Source organism: Bombyx mori, chromosome 7 (assembly GCF_030269925.1).
Source record: "Bombyx mori chromosome 7, ASM3026992v2".
Lineage (NCBI taxonomy): Eukaryota > Metazoa > Arthropoda > Insecta > Lepidoptera > Bombycidae > Bombyx > Bombyx mori.
The window spans coordinates 12,554,831-12,573,680 of record NC_085113.1 but is presented as its reverse complement, the minus strand read 5'-3'; the positions used below and the strand labels follow the sequence as shown (position 1 = coordinate 12,573,680).

At 36.4% G+C, this 18,850-nt stretch overlaps 3 protein-coding genes across 3 annotated transcripts; 1 reads left to right on the top strand and 2 right to left on the bottom strand.

The window, feature by feature from the left end:
* Positions 1 to 329: 329 nt before the first annotated feature.
* On the bottom strand, positions 330 to 8,953 carry LOC101743929 (DNA-directed RNA polymerase III subunit RPC4). The gene is made up of 9 exons (XM_004925725.5): positions 8,680 to 8,953; positions 7,547 to 7,680; positions 6,612 to 6,724; positions 6,110 to 6,242; positions 5,291 to 5,380; positions 4,225 to 4,325; positions 3,143 to 3,268; positions 2,165 to 2,272; positions 330 to 1,317 (listed from the first exon to the last, which is right to left on the bottom strand). Exons 1-9 carry the CDS (start codon positions 8,838 to 8,840, stop codon positions 1,159 to 1,161), a joined length of 1,125 nt encoding a protein of 374 aa, XP_004925782.1. The 5' UTR covers positions 8,841 to 8,953; the 3' UTR covers positions 330 to 1,158.
* Positions 8,954 to 9,234: 281 nt separating this feature from the next.
* On the top strand, positions 9,235 to 11,939 carry LOC101743779 (uncharacterized). The gene is made up of 4 exons (XM_004925724.5): positions 9,235 to 9,571; positions 10,060 to 10,293; positions 10,826 to 10,972; positions 11,557 to 11,939. Exons 1-4 carry the CDS (start codon positions 9,490 to 9,492, stop codon positions 11,613 to 11,615), a joined length of 522 nt encoding a protein of 173 aa, XP_004925781.1. The 5' UTR covers positions 9,235 to 9,489; the 3' UTR covers positions 11,616 to 11,939.
* Positions 11,921 to 18,534, bottom strand: LOC101743637 (trafficking protein particle complex subunit 2). The gene is made up of 4 exons (XM_004925723.5): positions 18,325 to 18,534; positions 17,894 to 18,043; positions 17,181 to 17,365; positions 11,921 to 16,867 (listed from the first exon to the last, which is right to left on the bottom strand). Exons 1-3 carry the CDS (start codon positions 18,412 to 18,414, stop codon positions 17,186 to 17,188), a joined length of 420 nt encoding a protein of 139 aa, XP_004925780.1. The 5' UTR covers positions 18,415 to 18,534; the 3' UTR covers positions 11,921 to 16,867; positions 17,181 to 17,185.
* Positions 18,535 to 18,850: the final 316 nt, after the last annotated feature.

Genomic DNA, 18,850 nt, shown 5'->3' with positions numbered 1-18,850 from the left:
TACCTACCTAAGCTGATAGCCTTGAGAGGCTATGTCAGAGTGTAGGTGAGCTCTCGGGGCTCAAACCAGGAGGCATTGCTAATACTGGCCCTAGCAAGAGTAGTGCTTCGCAGAATCTACCACCGGATCGGAAACGCGCCCCACTGAGAAGATACGGCGAGAAACTCAGTGGGCTGTGTCTATGGTCAAAAGTTTCTCTAATTCCTGTCTGGGCGACCTTAGTTTTTATTATACTCTCACTAAATGAGCGCGGTTGCAGAACATGTCAATATCAATAATAAATATTTTGCTATCCATTTAATGAACGAAATGAAACAAAAAAAAACGAATCAATTACAACATAATTTATTATTTACAAACATAAAAACTTACATACTAATTAGAAATTATCCTAAAAACGATTGTCTAGACACGTAAACTAAAAGAACTTTTGTATTGATACATTGATAATTTTGTTCAAAATTATTCTATAAAATCATGATTTAATTCCGTTCTATAAACTAAAAGTCACTGTCTATATTGGAACTCTATATTCGGTTTACGGGAAAGGGATAAATCTTCCCCCCAATCACCCCCGAAAACATTAAAGTGGGGTTTTTACTGACAATTTGCTAAAAACTATTTAACGTTCTTTTACTAGAGTTTTTTTTTCTAACATTTTGTCATATTAAATTAACCTCAAAATTTAATACAGAATACTCCGTAATTAGGCGGGAATTAACTGATACTTCAAAGAACTTTTTGAAGAACACAAGATTCCACGTCCTGCGGTTTTAGTCCCACGCTTGCGCATTTTCGCTTAATAAATTATTCAAATTACACCTTTATTATACTTTTAAACTTGTACACTATATTACTTCAAGAATTTGTCAAAAAATACTACGACGAAATACGTCAAAATGCCTAGGTATGTATGTAATCTAAAGTCGATTAATGGTTTCTTCCGTTACAAACACATCTTTAAAGTATTATTTTATTGCTTTTGCAATTGATAATATAATAAATTAGTTCATACAACAACAACAGTAGTTAATGCTAAGGTAGATAGGAAGTTTAGGAATAACAATTCAGTGTTTAGACAATATTAATTAGTCTTTTTAAGATCAGTTTTTTTTTTTTAAATTACTTGGCAATGAAAACTGAATGGTTTTATTATTTCTATAGAGGAATATCCCGAAACATTGTTTCCCAATCCGGGATCACGTTTAGTTTATGTCGGAGAGCGCCTAAGGAGGTCACCTTGGCTGAGCGTGACGCGTCATCAGTACTTACAGAAACCAGTTCTTGGTGGAACGCAGCTTTTGTGCCCATCGATACCTATTACACGAAAATACAATAGCTATTACACAAAATACTAGGAGATATTATTATTATGATAATTATTAGTTCGAGTATTGCTTGGATACTTAATACGTGTCCTATACACATTTTTATCATAGTTCGAATATATAATAAAAAAATCACAATCTTAAATTATTTTAACGACACCAATAAATACAGTTACAAATAATAATTGGCGAGTCCGATCTAGTGGTTTTTATTGCTCTAAAACGCGCCACCTGGTGTTTAGTAGTTACCGGATCCCATTGACCTCACGATTACCTTGAGACGTTGAGGTTGAAGCCCGTTCGACGTAACGCATGTCGCTTTAGTTTAAGTAAAGTAAGCACGAAAGCAGTACCTACCCTTGCGGACTCAATGCGAGTCACCACTATTCAAAAACCAGAGTACCATTGAAATATGTTTTAAAAAAAAACTTAAAAACCCGCTTTTATAGTAAATCCAACTAAAAACATAGAAAATAAATTTATAGTAATCAAGGTGTGGGGTGCATGATGTCAATACTTAGTTATAAATATTTTATTGACAGATATGAGTGAGTGTGATACGATATGAGCAGAAGGATTATCCTTATCCTATCCAATTCAATAATTTCCAATTTGCTAAGTAAAAAAAAGAAGGCGCTCAAATGTATTTGTTGTTTTGACTGGCGAAAGTAAATAACGGGTCAAATTGTTTAAAATATTGAATTGTCATCGGTCCTGGATAAGTACGCCAAATTTCGAGTTAATCCGTATTTTGGAGGGGTCAAAATCATGTTCAAAGACTTCATTACATAATAACTTATGAAGCGTATTAAAAATGATACAAAAGAAAGGGTTACCTCAAATACAGTTTCTCCTAAAGCCAGGGTGACCCTCCCCGACCTGTGGAGCTGCAGCTTGCCGATCCTACCCTCCTCGAGGTCCGTCAGGCGACACTTGTTGTCCTCCTGGGAGAGCAACACATCGGTTTTACTCTACATCAGTGTGCTTAGTGTGAGTTTTTTAACGTTCTCGATCGCGTAAAAGTAAACTTAAATCTGTGTTCTTAGTGCGAGTTTTTTTACTTTCTCGGTAGTGTAAAAGTTAGCTCATATTTGTATGGAATGGGATCGTTTGCGTACGTTTGCCGCTAGGGGCGCTGTTCCAACTGCATACAAAATTGGTTAACTTTTACGCTATCGAGAATGTTAAGAAACTCGCACTAAGCACACGGATATGCACCAGCCACCCAAAAAATTACTATATGAGATTTTTGTTTTTTATCGACAATGATCTATCTCACGGTGAGAAGTGGATATCAGAGCTCATAGACATCAATACGCGAATGCCGACACCGGTCGGAGTCTCAACTATATCGTATAACGACTGAAACATGAGTGGATGAAGGGGTTAAGTATCATTTTTAAGATTTAGTTTTTATATAGCCTTTAAGCCCGGAGTTTGAAGTTCTAATAATAGGCACATAACACCTTAATTCAAACTCCGGGTTTAAAGACTATCTTTAGAAATTGCATTTGATGAAGGAGTTGTGTACGAAGAAAAAGTACACGTAACAAAAGTTTGTTGCCCGTTTTCTCAAAATTAACAAAATGTATCATATCCCCTTCATCCACTCATGTCGTCGACTGTCCCGAACCTTCAAATCGGAATGGCCCGGCCGATTCGTGGCAGAACCGGACAGGATGGTGGGTACCACCATATAAATTATAAGTTTAGGTAAAATTCCAGTATTGGGGCGGATTTTTTCCGCTGCCCAGGAGCGGCATTAAGTTTAAATCCGGCCCTGGTTGTTGATTATAAAGTTGAAACACACGCACCTCCTGCTCGTCCGCCGCGCCGGGGTCCGCGCCCCCCCCGGCGGACGGGCCGGGCTCGTTCTTGGTCCTCCTCCGGGGAACGTCGTCCTCGACGCGGCCGCCTCTGCCCGGGAGACTCGAGGGAAGCTAAAACGTTTTCATGAAGCGTACAATGACGTCTGTAAACTTTGAAGTTGCATATTATGACTGAATTTGTTTCGCCGGTTCTTTACAAGTTTAAAATATTATTAGCTAACATTATCGTTGTAGTGTGTTTTAAAGTCCTTATGTGTACAGAGAAATCCTTGTCGTCAGCGTATCCTGAAATACTGGCCCTTAGGTTCCTTTAAAGCGCTCCCGAATTAGTTGAAGTGAAACTTCTTTAGGCGCGTTGAGAGTAAAATTTAAATCGCGACAGATTCGTTACGGCTAGAGATAAAAAATACAATTTAAGAAGAGTGAGAGTGAGAAAATAGACAGAGCGTCTCGCGAACAACTCGACCGTGGAGAGGCGGATAGCAACAAAGCGAGCTAATTCTTTCTCTTACACACAGCATTCCTTATTACCTACAAGAGAAATTTGATTTACTGATGACAAATAAAGAAAACCACATTACTACGCACCGCAAAAGAAGTTTCACTTCTTTCACGTGCACCAAGTTTTTTTTATTTATTGCTTAGATGGGTGGACGAGCTCACAGCCCACCTGGTGTTAAGTGGTTACTGGAGCCCATAGACATCTACAACGTAAATGGGCCACCCACCTTGAGATATAAGTTCCAAGGTCTCAGTATAGTTACAACGGCTGCCCCACCCTTCAAACCGAAACGCATTACTGCTTCACGGCTGAAATAGACGGGGTGGTGGTACCTACCCGTGCGAACTCACAAGAGGTCCTACCACTAGTAATATGCGCATCATTTTTTTTTTCTTGTAAATAAGCAGTATCCGGGTCTCATCTATTTAAGTTTTAATTGTAATAATGACTACGAATTGCAACGCGCGGTTGCTTGGCGGCAAAAACCGTGTCATTGCCATCAACGGTTGCCATCCGTGGCAGGACACAACTTCAGGATCGAAACGATATATTAGGAGGGAGTTACCTGCAACATAATTAATGTTGATTTGTCGTTATTAAGTAAGTTCACTAAGTCGGTATCTTCAAACGCTTCCTTCACGTCTGGCTTTCGTTCTGGTGTGCTTACTGGAAATAATAAAAACGCTATTCATTTAACATAATCTATATACTTAAGTATATAGGAAAAACTAAAAAAGATAAATAGCATTCTCTATACCGATTTTATTTTTTATTAATTAGTAACTAAAGCCGTGTTTTGGTGTTGCCAATAAAAAAAAAGTGGAAATAGCATCCATAGACACAGCCCGCTAATACTAGACTAGACTCTAACTTTTATTTCCTACCTAAGCTGATAGCCTTGAGAGTCTGTCAGCGTAACCGAGCGAGTAGGTGAGCTCACGGGGCTCTAACTGGGAGTGATGCTAGCACTGGCCCTAGCAATAGCAGTGCTTCGCAAAATCTACCACCGAATCGAAAACGCGACCCACTGAGAAGATCTGGTGTGAAACTCAGTGGGCTGTGTGTCTGAGGGTTAATTTACTCGTCGAGCTCTTCGTCGCAAGCGACGGGTTCGACGAGGGCGGTGACCTAAAAGAACCGTTAATGGACCGGGAGGATCCGTAATGACGTGTTTAGGGCGACGTCGACTGTTTACCATTCGGTCCACAGGATCGGGTATGAGACTCTAACCAAAAGCTGCCCTAAGCACGCCCTTAGGGATCCATCAGATTCAATAACCCTTGCATTAGACGCCTTCAGCTGTAACACTAGGAGCAAGCTTAGGGACCCGTACTCGTCGAACTCGACAAAGAGTTCAACGTGCAACCTAACTCATACATCAGCGCGTTGAGTTTCTCGCCGGATCTTCTCAGCGGATCGCTATTCCGATCCGGTAGTAGATTCATTCACGAAGCAGTTGCTTTTGAGCTGTTAGGTCTCATTTGGAGGTGCTCGGGCAGCTGTTAGCAAATCCCACCCCTCCTGACTGAGCCTTTGCTCGCCGAATTGTCCTGGTAAAACTAAAAAGGCCTCCTGACCACCAATAATCACACATTCATAAAAAAAGGTACTCTAATATTGAGACTACTTACTAACACAGTCGCCATCTTCCCGGGGTTCTGTCTTGACAACAATCTCTTCTTTAACCTTGACTTTCGGTTTCGCATGAGTCTTGGCCCAGTCTGTCAAAGACATGTATTTATGTAAATATTGAAGATGCGGAAACATCATCCAAAGAGGGATGATGGGAGGAGATGGTCACGACCCTCAGACATGAGGAATGCGACTCAGGGAGGAGGAACCATTAATTTAAAGCAGCGGTCGGGGAACTTTTTTAATTACTACCCCAAAATATTTTTGTGTAAGTTGATATTACCCCATGGCGAAGAACAAAAAAAAACGAAATCGCTTCCTTTTAGCATCTTTCATATTATAGACCCCATGATAATTTGAAATCACAACGATTCTAAAGAAGTTTCACTTCAATATATATATATATAATTTTTACTCACAAAAGTTTCATTTTTACCCCACAAAATTTCATATTACCCCATTTCGGGTAATTTACCTCGATTCCCCGACCGCTGATTTAAAGGGACCGTAGCTGGATAGATCCTAAATCCTATAAAAATACCATTCCAATGTTCAGGAATTTGTTAATCTGTGAAGTCGTTATGGACGGTATAGATCAGAGTGCGGATACCGGTACCAATCTCGAGAATTGAAATGAAAGCCTCAATGTACAGTGTAACCCCTGTGCTTCACGACCGAGGTAGGCAGGACGCTATCAGCTAACTCCAGTTCGTCACTTACAACCTCACCACAACCACGAGTGGAGATGATGAGCTTCTCTAAGCCGACGCTACATAGAAAATACTGGATGAACACAGGAAAGTTGATTAGAAACTCACTCCCATCATCCATGGGTAGTTTGATGGGTGCGTCCCTGTCGAGGATGTCCTTAAAGTCGATGGACTCCAGCTCGTCAGTATCGCCTCCTCTTAAAATCATATTTATCTTCTTCTCCTCCAGTTCTTTGTCGATCTAGAAAGATATAGATAGTGGATTTAGGTCACTTTTTTTTATTGCTTTAATGTGTGGAAGAGCACACAGCCCACCTGCTATTAAGTGGTTACTAGAGCCCATAGACATCTACAACGCAAATGCGCCACTCACCTTGAGATATAAGTTCTAAGGTCTCAATATAGTTACAATGGCTACCCCACCTTTCTAACGGAAATGCATTACTGCTTCACGGCAGGAATAGGCGGGGTGGTGGTACCTACCCGTGCGTACTCACAAGAGGTCCTACCACCAGTAATTACGCAAATTACAATTTTGCGGTTTTTATTTTTATTACACGATTTTAATTACAACAAAATTAACCGATGAATGTAATTTAAATGTAAATACCTTCACGAAATCCTTTACTCTGATAGCTGGCTTCTTCATAATGTTTGTAGTTTTTTCTGTGTCCCGCCCGTAGTACGAGCGACTTGAAGAATGCCTCTCTGATGAACCGATGCCTGTAATCAATTACTTTGAGTTTTTAATTATTGACTGGCTTAATTTTCAGTATTCATTTAATTTTTAGGAGTAATCAAACTGAATAAAGCTCAGCTATTTTTAAACGCTTACTCCTGTCTGAATTGTGAAGTTCTGAATGTAATGTTATCATTAAAAAAAATAGAGTCATTCATTGATTGAATTCAACATCATTACTTAATGATTGATTAATGATTTTGTATTAATTTAGTAGCTATGATTCACAGAACTCAGTTGTACGGGAGATTGGAAGAATGTTTCGTGGATTTATAAAAACAAATGATGAATCATTCAAACAATTTAAACTAACATATTGATACGGTTGTATGAAGCCATGGTCATTTCACTTTTAACAATAGCTTTTAATTATGGCATGAAAATGAATTCATTCATTGTGTAAGGTGAAATCTATAGGAACTAACGTCAATGTATCATCTCAATTGCAACAAAACAGTTTGGTTTTAAAAATGTATTCTGATAGATGTAATAGTGATTACCGCACAAACATCATTGGCAAAATAAACTGACTATATATATTATTATTTTTACATGTAATTCTACTTTCTTATCATCAATAACTCTATTAAACATAATAAATACTTTATTTCCAATGTTTGGAATACATTGGAGGTTTTGTGGTCATAACCTGATATTAAACTGTAAATTTTAATTATGCCTATGACTAGCAACAACAAAAATATTGTATATTATTGTTAATATAATATTGTAATAAATTATCAGTTATTTTGATGGGTAGCTAATGATTATAGAAGACAAATAAATTATTTATTTAAAATGTTAACCTTCAGAGAAGACACCAGCAGATTTTATTAGTGTTGGCCCATTTCTCTGATTCCTGTTAAAATTCCGGTTCCTGTTTGAATCCCTGCTGTTCTTCTCTTCATTCCTTGTTTCTTTGGCACTTGTTGTTGCTTGTCTATAATTATACTTGAATTAATTTCATTACACTAGATCAAAATATATTAATAACTCTAATTTTATACTAATGGTGGTAATGCACTATTTCCATCCCGGTTTGAAGGGTGGGGCAGCTGTTCCACAATATAATTGAGGCTTCAACCTCATATCTAAACGTTAATCATGGCATTCGTGGTGTGCTAAAGTGGTGGTAGTGGTCTAAAGACACTGGTATCCATTTACCTGGCTCTGTAATATATAAATAAAAACAATCAACCTTATATATTTACAGGGATGCTGACAGTTCAGAAGCGTGTCAGCCTCCTGTAGTAAAAGGATTAAAAGCCACATTTGTGATTTTTTATAACTTGCATACAAACAGGAACAGGAGCTAGGTGTCTTGGGCATGACGTGGGAGGAGCTAGAACAGACTGCTCAAGACCGATATAAATGGAAAATTTGATTCAAGCCCTACACCCCAGCAGAGGCTAATAGGAAATAATGATTATGATGATGATTGCATACAAACATAATGTTGCAGTATTTAAGATTATTACGATGATGCTAGATTTTTTTTAACTAGGGGATGACGTGAGCTTGGCATTTTAGGTTTTTAGAGGTATTATATTTCATTTGAAATCAATGTTTCTTATTTTTTAAGTCAAAGATTAAAAATTACAAACTTGACTACGGTTAGTTGTCAGCAGCCATGGTTTAGGGTTATTATTATTTTAGAATATAGAGCGGTTTCAGATTGCAAGTAAGTCATGTATGTGCACTGTGAACTTTTGTAGAACATTTTGTTATTGTGGCTGATAACTGAAATAACTAATCCACCCAAGGCATAATGGTTTCGCAGTTTCACATTCCGTCAACGGAGTACATTGCTCGGTCAGTGCCTCACGAAAGCGAAGTTCTTAACGAGTGCCCAATGTGTCCAGAATTGATGGCGATATTGTGGTGGTTGCAAAAAATAACCATCTCTGTAATGTATTCTTACATTCTGAATGTAACTCACCCTTTATTTTTACTCCGAGCTACGTTCAAGTTAGGTGTGAAGACTTTTTTGTTTGGTTTGACTCCTCCAAGCATAAGATCTCTGGGTGCTTTTAATGAAGCGAGCCTCTGCATGGGATCTGTACCCAGTCCATTCGGTTTAGATGATTTATCACCGGACATTGCAATTTCTTTTTCAAAGTAATATATTAGTTTGAAATTTAGAAACTCTTTTATTTGTCTAACCTATAAAAATGTTTTCAAACATACATCAGCTGCAGCTGACATACAAAAGGAACGCATGCTATACAGCCAAGACTTTTGGAAAATGGCTGGCGCAATGCTACTGTGTAAAATGTACATAATATTTCCAGTGATTTTGATTTGTACACATAGGTATTATATTATATTGTAAGAACGTAAGATGGGATTAGTTCGGGCTCAATTCTCAGGGTCCCTTTCTCAAATAAAATTCCACAAAAGAGCTCTACTAGCTTGACTAGGCTCCACTTTCCCTTGTACTCTGCTGTACAATATAGTTTAAAACGGGTGAATAATACTCTTAGCTTTTTACATTTTATTTATGATACGGTACTGTGATATATTTTACCATATTGTTTTTACATATTTTTATTAATATATTATTCGCCAAGGGCTGGTCATTCTATTAGTTTATAATCTATGACATATGTTCTTTGCCGTTGATTCGTCGTTGTTTTGAAAATGAGTGAACACTGAACTTTAGTAGCCGTTTGAAATTCGTTAAACAATAGCAAATAACGACGATATAGAAAAAATCAGTCTATCGAAATTAACCTTCGATTTAGCCACAATGTCTCTGTTTGATATTTTTGGAGATCACCTTACTAGACAGGCCGTGAAAAATGTTTCCCGGCAACCTCTGCATAATATAGGTAAATATAATTTATTTTAAAAAGTTTTACCACTCTTAAAAAATAATATATCTGAGCTAAATGAGACCACACATTATTCATTAGGAAACCGCAGCTTGAATGAATTGCATTATGTTTTAATTATATAACTTACTTTTTCTTTTAAGTCGGTTCACGTCGTAATGTATCTAGCAGCAGCTGTACACTTACAAACTATGTCCATCAGACTATATTTTCATTTTTCAATGCGAATGTTTTGCCTACAATGACATATTGTTACAATTAGAAATCATCATCAGCCCAAAGTCCTAGAACTGTCCAAACTGCTAGACGTAGGTCTCCCCCAATATACACCATTGAAGCCAGTCGTCGGCTATGCTCATCAATTTTCGTAACTGCGCAACCTTCGCAAATCATCACCTTAAACATTTCTGATGGAAAAAATGGCAAAAAATATGTTCATGAACAATTGTTATGTAGTAATTTTTCAATTAATAAGTGATTTTCAGAAAACATGGGCAAAGTAGTCTCAGCAGGCCCCACAAAACCAAATGAACCAACAAAAAAAGGGGAAACCAAGAAATCTTTTCTATCAAATACTGGGAAAGCAATTCAGAGCACACCATCACGTAAAGTGTTCACCCCTCGTGCTGTGAATGTGGGTTCTCTCATATATACTGATGAGGATGGTGATAAAGGATGTACATTTGAAGAAATTGAGTTCACCAAACCTAAGCACTATGGTATAATTTTGATTCTATAATTAGCATTATTTTGTTAATGAAAAATTTAGTAATAAGAACCATTAGCTTGTTGATTAAGCAAACTAACACTGCATGATACACAAGGCTGCTTATGAGAACATCAGCTAAAATAAAAATAAAAATTGTAAGTATTTTTCTTTAAATGGATGGATCAGCTTGCAGTCGTCTTGGTGTAAAGTGGTTACTGGAGCCCACAATCATCAATCTAATTGTCACCACCCACCTCAAGACGTCTTAGTTGTATAGTACTACTATGCCTGCATCACTATAGACTTACTGGTATTTGGGCATTTCATTAACCTGCAAGGGAGAAGGTACCAATACCCCTATTATTTCTGCCGTGAAACAGTAATGCGTTTCAGTTTAAAGAGTGGGGCAGCCACTATAATAACAGTGACCTTAGAACTCAAGGTGGGTGATGGCATTAAGTTGTTGTTGTTTATGGACTTTGGTAAGCGTATAATAAATAAATCAATAAAATCCTTTTGCTGTTAAAATTAATATTTTTCAGATAATTATCAAAGAGATTTATTTGACTTTATTCCACTGTCGGAACCTTGTCACCTGAAGCAGCTCTCCCCGCCAAGCACCCCTCCACCTATAATTAGGAGACACAGCATGGAGCTTGAATGCTCATATCAAGATGAGTTTTATACTGGTAATATTTACAAAACATTCACTATATAGGAATGATGATAGCTCATCTTCTTTTTCACGTTTCTTTAGATTTATTTTAGTAATAAATTGACTTAAAGCATGTGTTATTAGAAAATTTCCCATTTCGATAAATCGGCACGACACGAAAAACCCTCTCATCGTGGCCGCCGGTAACTACATTGCCGATCCTGCGGACCAAATGGTAAACAGTCGCCGTCGCCCAAAACACGCCATCTCGGATCCTCCCGATCCATTAACGGTGCTTTTAGGTACCCCAAGCACCGGGCATCGTTCTCGTCGAACCCGTCGCTTGCGACAAAGGGCTCGGCGAGTGAATTAACCCACAGCCACAGTCCACTGAGTTTCTCGTCGGATCTTCTCAGTGGGTCGCGTTTCCGATCCGGTGGTAGATTCTGCGAAGCACTGCTCTTGCTATGGTTCGTGTTAGCAACATCGTCAGGTTTGAGCCCCGTAAGCTCACCTAGTAGCCCGGCGACGCTGATATGATCTCTCTAGACCATCAGTTTGGTAGAAAAAAAAGAAAATTTCACAATTTTAGCTTAAATATCATTTTTTATGTTACAGATGATTTTTCAAATGAGAGTTTGCCCGAAGAAGATTTGGGATTACCTATACTATATTAATTATTAAGGAAGCCAATTGCATAACTGTAAAATAATTGTAGAACTAATTTATAAAACATAAAATGACATGAATTCCATTTCAAATTAATTTTATGGGTTTTTTCGGTAATGAGAAATACTGGCAAGTACAATATTTATAATTTTAGGTCTACTATTTTCCGACGGTGATCGAAAAAGATGCGTATGCTAGGATTAGCTAACTTTTAATAACGGGGATAGTATTGATAAAAATTAAACCTTCTGCTTAGTATTTTGTTCCGTTGTTATTCGAGTGTATTTTTTTACTAACAAAAAAATAATAAAACTTTGATATTTGGTAAAGAACTTTTAATTACAATATTTACAGTCTTAACATCAATTTTTCCATAAACATTTACCTTCTTAGCTTATATAAAATAAAGTAGGTATAATAATTTATTTATTTGTGGAACCTTTTATAGCTTTTTTTGTATAGGAAGGTGAACAAGCTAAAGGTCCATTCAGTCTACGGAGTCTGTAGAAATCACAAGGTAGCTATGGTAGGTAGTTATGTAACAGAAAAAAATTACCAGAAGCTTGAATCATACTAATAACATTTTGAAGATAAGTTTACTTTATAGAGTTTCCTCAATAACATAATAGCTGTAATACCATTAAAATCACAATACAGGGTGTCCGGTGGAAGATTTATGTTTTAAAAAGTAAATATCACGAAAAACTAAACGGTGTGGGGGGAGGGCGCCGCCATTCGACGCTCAGAGACTCGGCTCTTACAAGCTGCAAGGAAATTCGGATGCGTTATGAGTTTTCCAATGAAATACTTCCGCTCTTTAAACATCTATCACCTGAAGAAGCTGTGCGCCACAGCAATAGCGACTATTTCCATGGCAACATTAACGGAAGTGGGCAAGCACCCAAAAACAACCAGGAATTGTCAAAATTGAAAGTAACCTCCAAAAAATTGATAACGAGTGACGACTTTTACCAGATGTCAACAAATCTTCGACCGTAGTAGACATTAGCACCTGGGAAGCCCACGAATTTTGGAAAAACATCCTTGATATAACCGACTGCAAAATTCCACACAGTAACGCAGACTTTGAAAGGATATTTAGTCAAGTTAACAACATGAAGACCAAGATGCGAAATAAATTAGTAACTTAGAAACTGTACAAAGTTTAAGGTGCCGCGCGACATGTGCGACAAAATGAGAAGCAAGGACCAGTACCTACGCACTAGATAAACATGAATCCGAAGTGGTAGAAACGTTAAAAAATCTTTATGGAGTAAAAAACAAACGAAGAATAGACATTTTTTAAATAAATAATGAAATACGGCAAACCAAATTGGCATAAGGCATTGTTGGCACCCCCCCAGTGATTGGCATTCTGATTTAAAAATTCAGTTTAAGAGACAATTCCTGTTTATTTACTGTTGCAATACTTTATTGGGTAGAATATCTAATAATCTGTAGTGGCAACGCTGTTATCAGCCATATTTCTTTCACAGCTGTTTGTGAGCTTTTATGGAAATGAAGTCGTCGTTATCGTATTATTTTTTTACAGAGAGGTACCAGGTACCTACCCTGCTTTAAAATACCGAAGGTTACGGATGGAAAAAAAATTACAAAAGCATTTACAGAATAAGATGTAAAAAAAGCCTTGCAAGCCATAAAAATGGAATGGGTAAGAAAACTGCTGCAAATAAATTTAATATCCCACGAGCAACTTTGCAGTTACGCATATCCACCCAATTTGTCAAAAGTCGACCTGCTCCAGATACAGTTCTGTCTAATGCAGAAGATTAAGAGATAGTCAGATAAATAAATGCAGCTAGTAAAAAAGGATTTCCACGGCGTAAAGAGGATATCATAAAGAGCGTCAAACTGTATTTGGATGAACATCCCAGACCAGACAGTTTTATAGATAATACACCAGGCGAGGGATGATATAAACTATTTTTGAAGAGGCATCCTGAGCTTTCTATACAAACATTAGAGGCTGTTGTTCAGCAAGCTCAAAGTTGTCAGAGAAACAAATTAGAAACTGGTTAACACAAGTAGAAGAATATCTGAAAGAAAATTATCTCCTTCATATTTTGAGTGATCCATCTAGAGTTTACAATGGAGATGAAACGAATTTTATTTTATGCCCAAAGAACACCAAAGTTATCGCTTTAAAGGGAACCAAAAATGTGTATCACGCTAAGGCTAAATCATGTGTTACTGTAATGTTCACATTTTCGGCGGATTGTGTAACAACCACCTATGATTATTTACCCCTTAAAAAGAATGCGACCTGAGATTCAAAAGTCTGTGCCTAACGAGTGGGGTATTGGCTTGTCAGATAATGGATGGATGAAGGCCGAGCTTTTCATCCAGTACATACAGAATGTTCTGCATCCAGCGCTAATGGAGATGAATATCACTTTTCCAGTAATTCTTTTTTTGGATGGACATAAAAGCCACACAACACTTCAGCTTACTCAACTTGTCAAAATCTTGGTATAATACTTTTAGCTCTATACCCCAACGCGACACGGATTTTGCAACCAGCAGACAAATGTGGCGTAAAGTAGTCCTAGAATGGCGAACAGATAACTTATTAAAATCCTTACTAAAAACAGATGTTGCTCCTATATTGGAGAAGCTTTTACCCAAATTAAATAAGACTACGTTGAATAACGGCTTTAAAGGTTATGGTTTATGGCCAATCAATTCAGATCAAGTAAGCTACACAAAAAATTTAATGCCCACAAACCAGTTCAAGAAATTTAGGATGACAACTGTTCTACAAGTCTTAACTATCAGACATTTGAAGAAATAGTTGAACCACAGTTAATCAGAAAGACGAAAAATAAGATGGTAGGTAAATCAATCGAAGCTAAAAAGCTTCGACTTGTATAAATATCTCGTACCAAAATTTCAACTCACGAGTCATCGTCGCAAATAATAGAAACAACTTCTAAGGAACTAATCCAACACATGGACAGGAGCAATTTAAATGAACAAAACAACTATGGTTCAGAAGATTTGACCACAATGGCAGCTCTCAATGAATTAACGACAATGCCAACAGAAGTAGAACTTTTGCTAAATGAACCAGAATAATGTCAGAAAAGTTGTTCCTACCTTGAATAAATTACTTATTGAATTAAGGAATATTTAAACTTTGGTGGAGGTCGAACCACTTTGTGGAAAATTTTAAAACGAATCGGATTTCAATACAAAAAGTGTGGTTCGAAGCGGAAAATTTTAATGGAAAGACACGACATAGTTGCATGAAGACGCAAGTATATCGATACTATGAGGCAAAATCGTGTAGAAGGTCGGCCTATAGTTTTCTTAGATAAAACATACATTCACGCATCATATGCAATGAAAAAATGTTGGCAAAAAAGTGACGAGGACAGAGTACTAACAAGTGATTCTCCTGGAATGCGATGGATTATTGTTAATGCAGGTGGAGAAATGGGGTTCATTTCTAATGCTCAATTGATTTTTAAATCACAGAGTAAATCAGGGAACTACCATGACGATATGAATAGAACAAATTTTATGAAATGGCTTTCAGAGAAACTTATACCCAATTTGCCTCCAAACTCGTTAGTCGTCATGGATAATGCTCCCTATCATACAGTACAAGTGAATAAAGCACCTACTATGAGTTCCTCAAAATTCCAAATGCAAGAATGGATTACAAATAAGGAATTGTCTTATTTACCGACAATGTTGAAAGCAGAGCTTTATCAAATTATAAAAGAGCACAAAGAAGCGCCCATTTATGAGGCTGACCAATTATTGATAAGTCATGGCCATAAAGTGGTTAGGTTGCCCCCCTATCACTGTGACTTAAATGTTATTGAGTTTATGTGGAGTCTTTTAAAGAGACGAGTAGCTAGCAATAATGTCGGCCAAGAAGCTGGTAATATCGTGAAGTTAACTGAAGAAGCTTTTTCATCGATAACTCCTCAGGATTGGCAAAAACAGTGTGAACACGTAAAACATTTAGAAGACAAATTTTATGAACGTGATGGCTGCATGGATAATATTACGGATAAATTCATAATTGAACTAGGAAACGACAGCAGCACAGATTCGGATACGTCAGACGACGCTTATGCAAGTGACAGTGATATGTCTGGAATCGTTTCTTTCGACCATTATTACAGTCAGTAAAAATGCAATAAATAAATAATTTCAAATTTAAATTGTGTCATAATTTACAACCTTCCTAGTCTTTTAGCTATATATTATCTAGACATATAATAAAAATAAGCCAGGTCGATATCTGTACTTTGAAGATATTGAAGAAAACTAATATAGGGGGTCTTTATTAGAGCAACAGAAGCCAAAACAATAATTTTACATTACACACAAGATAATGGGGGGTAAAAGGTGCATATATTGTTTGCAACACCGTTGGAAATGCTACCAACTCTCAAGGCAGGGGACATCTTATGGTGAACGGTCTGTACTACTATTTGTTTCAGTATGCCTCGCAATTATAAAAATATTCAAAACAAAACATATAAAAAATACGATGAGAATAATATTACAACTGCTCTTCGAGAATATGAAAGCACAAAAATGTCATTTGTAAGCATAGCGAAACAATGCAATATTCTAAAATCTGTTCTACAGAGACACTAAAGTTATGAAGAAACCGGGTGGGTAAACAGTTTTGAGTCGAGACGTAGAAAAATATATCATTGAATATTTGAATATGTTCTGAATGGGGCTATCCGCTTGACACTTACGACTTAAGGCTTTTAGTAAAAGGATTTTTAGATAGATCAGACATAAAGATTAAGAGAGTCACAAATAATATGCCAGAACACTGATTTTGTCAGTGGCTTTTTAAGAAGACATCACGATAAAATTTCTGTAAGAATAAGAATAAATAATAATACCTACAGACGACTCTTATTTACGTCCTACCTATCTACTCCATAATTGTGTATTAATTATATTTTTTGTCTTTTGACAGCCCTGACCTGTTTTCCCTAGCAACCCCTTATCCGCCCCAATTGACCCCACATTCAGTCTGAAAAGGAACAGTTTAGTATTTAGTAAATAAATTAATAACCGATTAAATAATTGTTATTTTATAAAGACTATTGTATTATTTAAGTTAGCGGACATACATTTCACTCAAATGATATTCACTTTTATTAATGTAACTCTATAAAATTATGGTGCAAAGTTCAATTTTGTCCCTTTTCACCCCGTTTTACGGTATTATATATGTCCATAAAATCTCTTGTTCAAATCTCTAAAACAAACCATACATTAGAATAATAATTATTAAGCATCCTAGCAATATTTTTAAACGATTATTTTTAAGACTTTAAAGATTAACTAGAGTTAATGACAATCTTCAATGGCAATAACAAAACTGTAATGTTGATAAAGTAGATAACACATAGGATTTATATTTTCACAAAATAATTGATATTGTGTATCAAGGTAGATGGTGGCATTCGTGATGTGATATCAATAGGCACCAGTAATCATCTTACGTGATATACAACTGTGATAGCTCATTCACCCATGCAGTATTTTATAAAACAACTTAGTTTACTAACTAGTATTAAGTTAAATATTTCTTTCCTAAAAATTGAACTTTCTTTTCAAAAGCAGGCATTGTGATTGGCGTATCCTCTTTGTAAAATGGATTCAGCATCAATTTAATGTAACACTCATAGACATCTGTGAAGAAATTTTTTATACTGTCTTCATTTCTTGTATCATGAACTATTATGAACCTCATCTGTAAAAATATTTTAGTTTAAAATATAATAATATATACTAGTTACATGATTACAAAATTTGTTTAGTTGTAATTATTTTAACAGCTAGCAGTTGTCTACTGATAAGAGTGGAAAGTAAAAGTAGAAAATCCTTTTTTTTTCACCTAACTATGCCGGAAGACCTGAGAGGCCATTTCAGCTTCACCCTAGCATGGAGCTCATGCCCTACCCACCTTGAAGTTCTAAGGTCTCAGTATAGTTACAACAGCTGTCCCACCCTTCAAACTAGAACGCATTACTACTTCACGGCAGAAATAGGCAGGGTGGTGGTACCTACCCGTGCGGACTGCAGACTCACTAAAGGTCCTACCACCAGTAAAACATAGAGATCTATTGTATAATTGTATGTTATTATGCCTTAGAAGGCAATATCAATAGAAAAATAAGTATAGCAGCATTTTACTTGTTATTCTAACCATACCAGACCAGTTTTTCACACTCTCGGTTTGCCACTAACTGTCAAATATAGTGTAATAAAAAAAAATTACCTGGCTTGCTGTAACAAAAGCAGACACGAACCACTGGTTGAATTTGTCAACAGATTTTAAATAACAATTTGGTACTTTCCACATGTGTTCATCCACTAGATCTAGGGCAGCATGGGCTATGAACTGGTTCAAATGTCTGTTATCTTCCTTCTGAAATTTGATATGAAATGAATGAAATGACTGAACATAATATTCCAAGTACAAGTAATTGTAATTTTTCGACTGAATATCAATGAATGTCGTTTAATTATAGAAACAGTAAGTAAATGCTATGTACATTATCAATGTCTAAAGTAGCCAAATATGTTCACGAATTTTATGGTATCTGGAAGTTCAATGATAACGATATGACCAATAATTATCGCAGGCTAGGTATGCCTAGTCTGTGATTAAATACTAAGCTTTGTTAAAAAAGAGAAACTATGTTTTACCTTTGTTTCTTTAGTAACAGGAATGAAATCCATTTCAAAGATAGGATTGTCAGAATGTCCGACTATAACAAAATAATATGTGCCGGCCATGATAAATTTCCCATTAATTTAAAAATAATTAAATTAAGTGAATGAGAGCACCTACTAAAATTTGTATTTTCAAGTCAAACTTTTGGTTTCTGTCAATCCAGTCAATCTGGTTTTGACAATGTTTTGACACCATTCATTTTCATTCATGCTGACACACTATTTACAGCCATTGGGTTCTTGTCTTTTTGGATAAACTTATTTTTCAAATCGACAATTATGAATAAAATAATCCTCATTAAATAGCGCAGTGTTCATTGACGCATCCACAGCAATATGTTGTTTTCGTGTTCTCAGTCTAGTACGGATTTTCTATGTAAGATTTTAACGATTAGTAATAATGGTCTGGTACATTCTAGCTTGGTTAGGTGAATAAAAGATAACTACTGTGATTTTATGGCGGAAACATAAAGACCAAATTAGTTTAATGATTCGATCT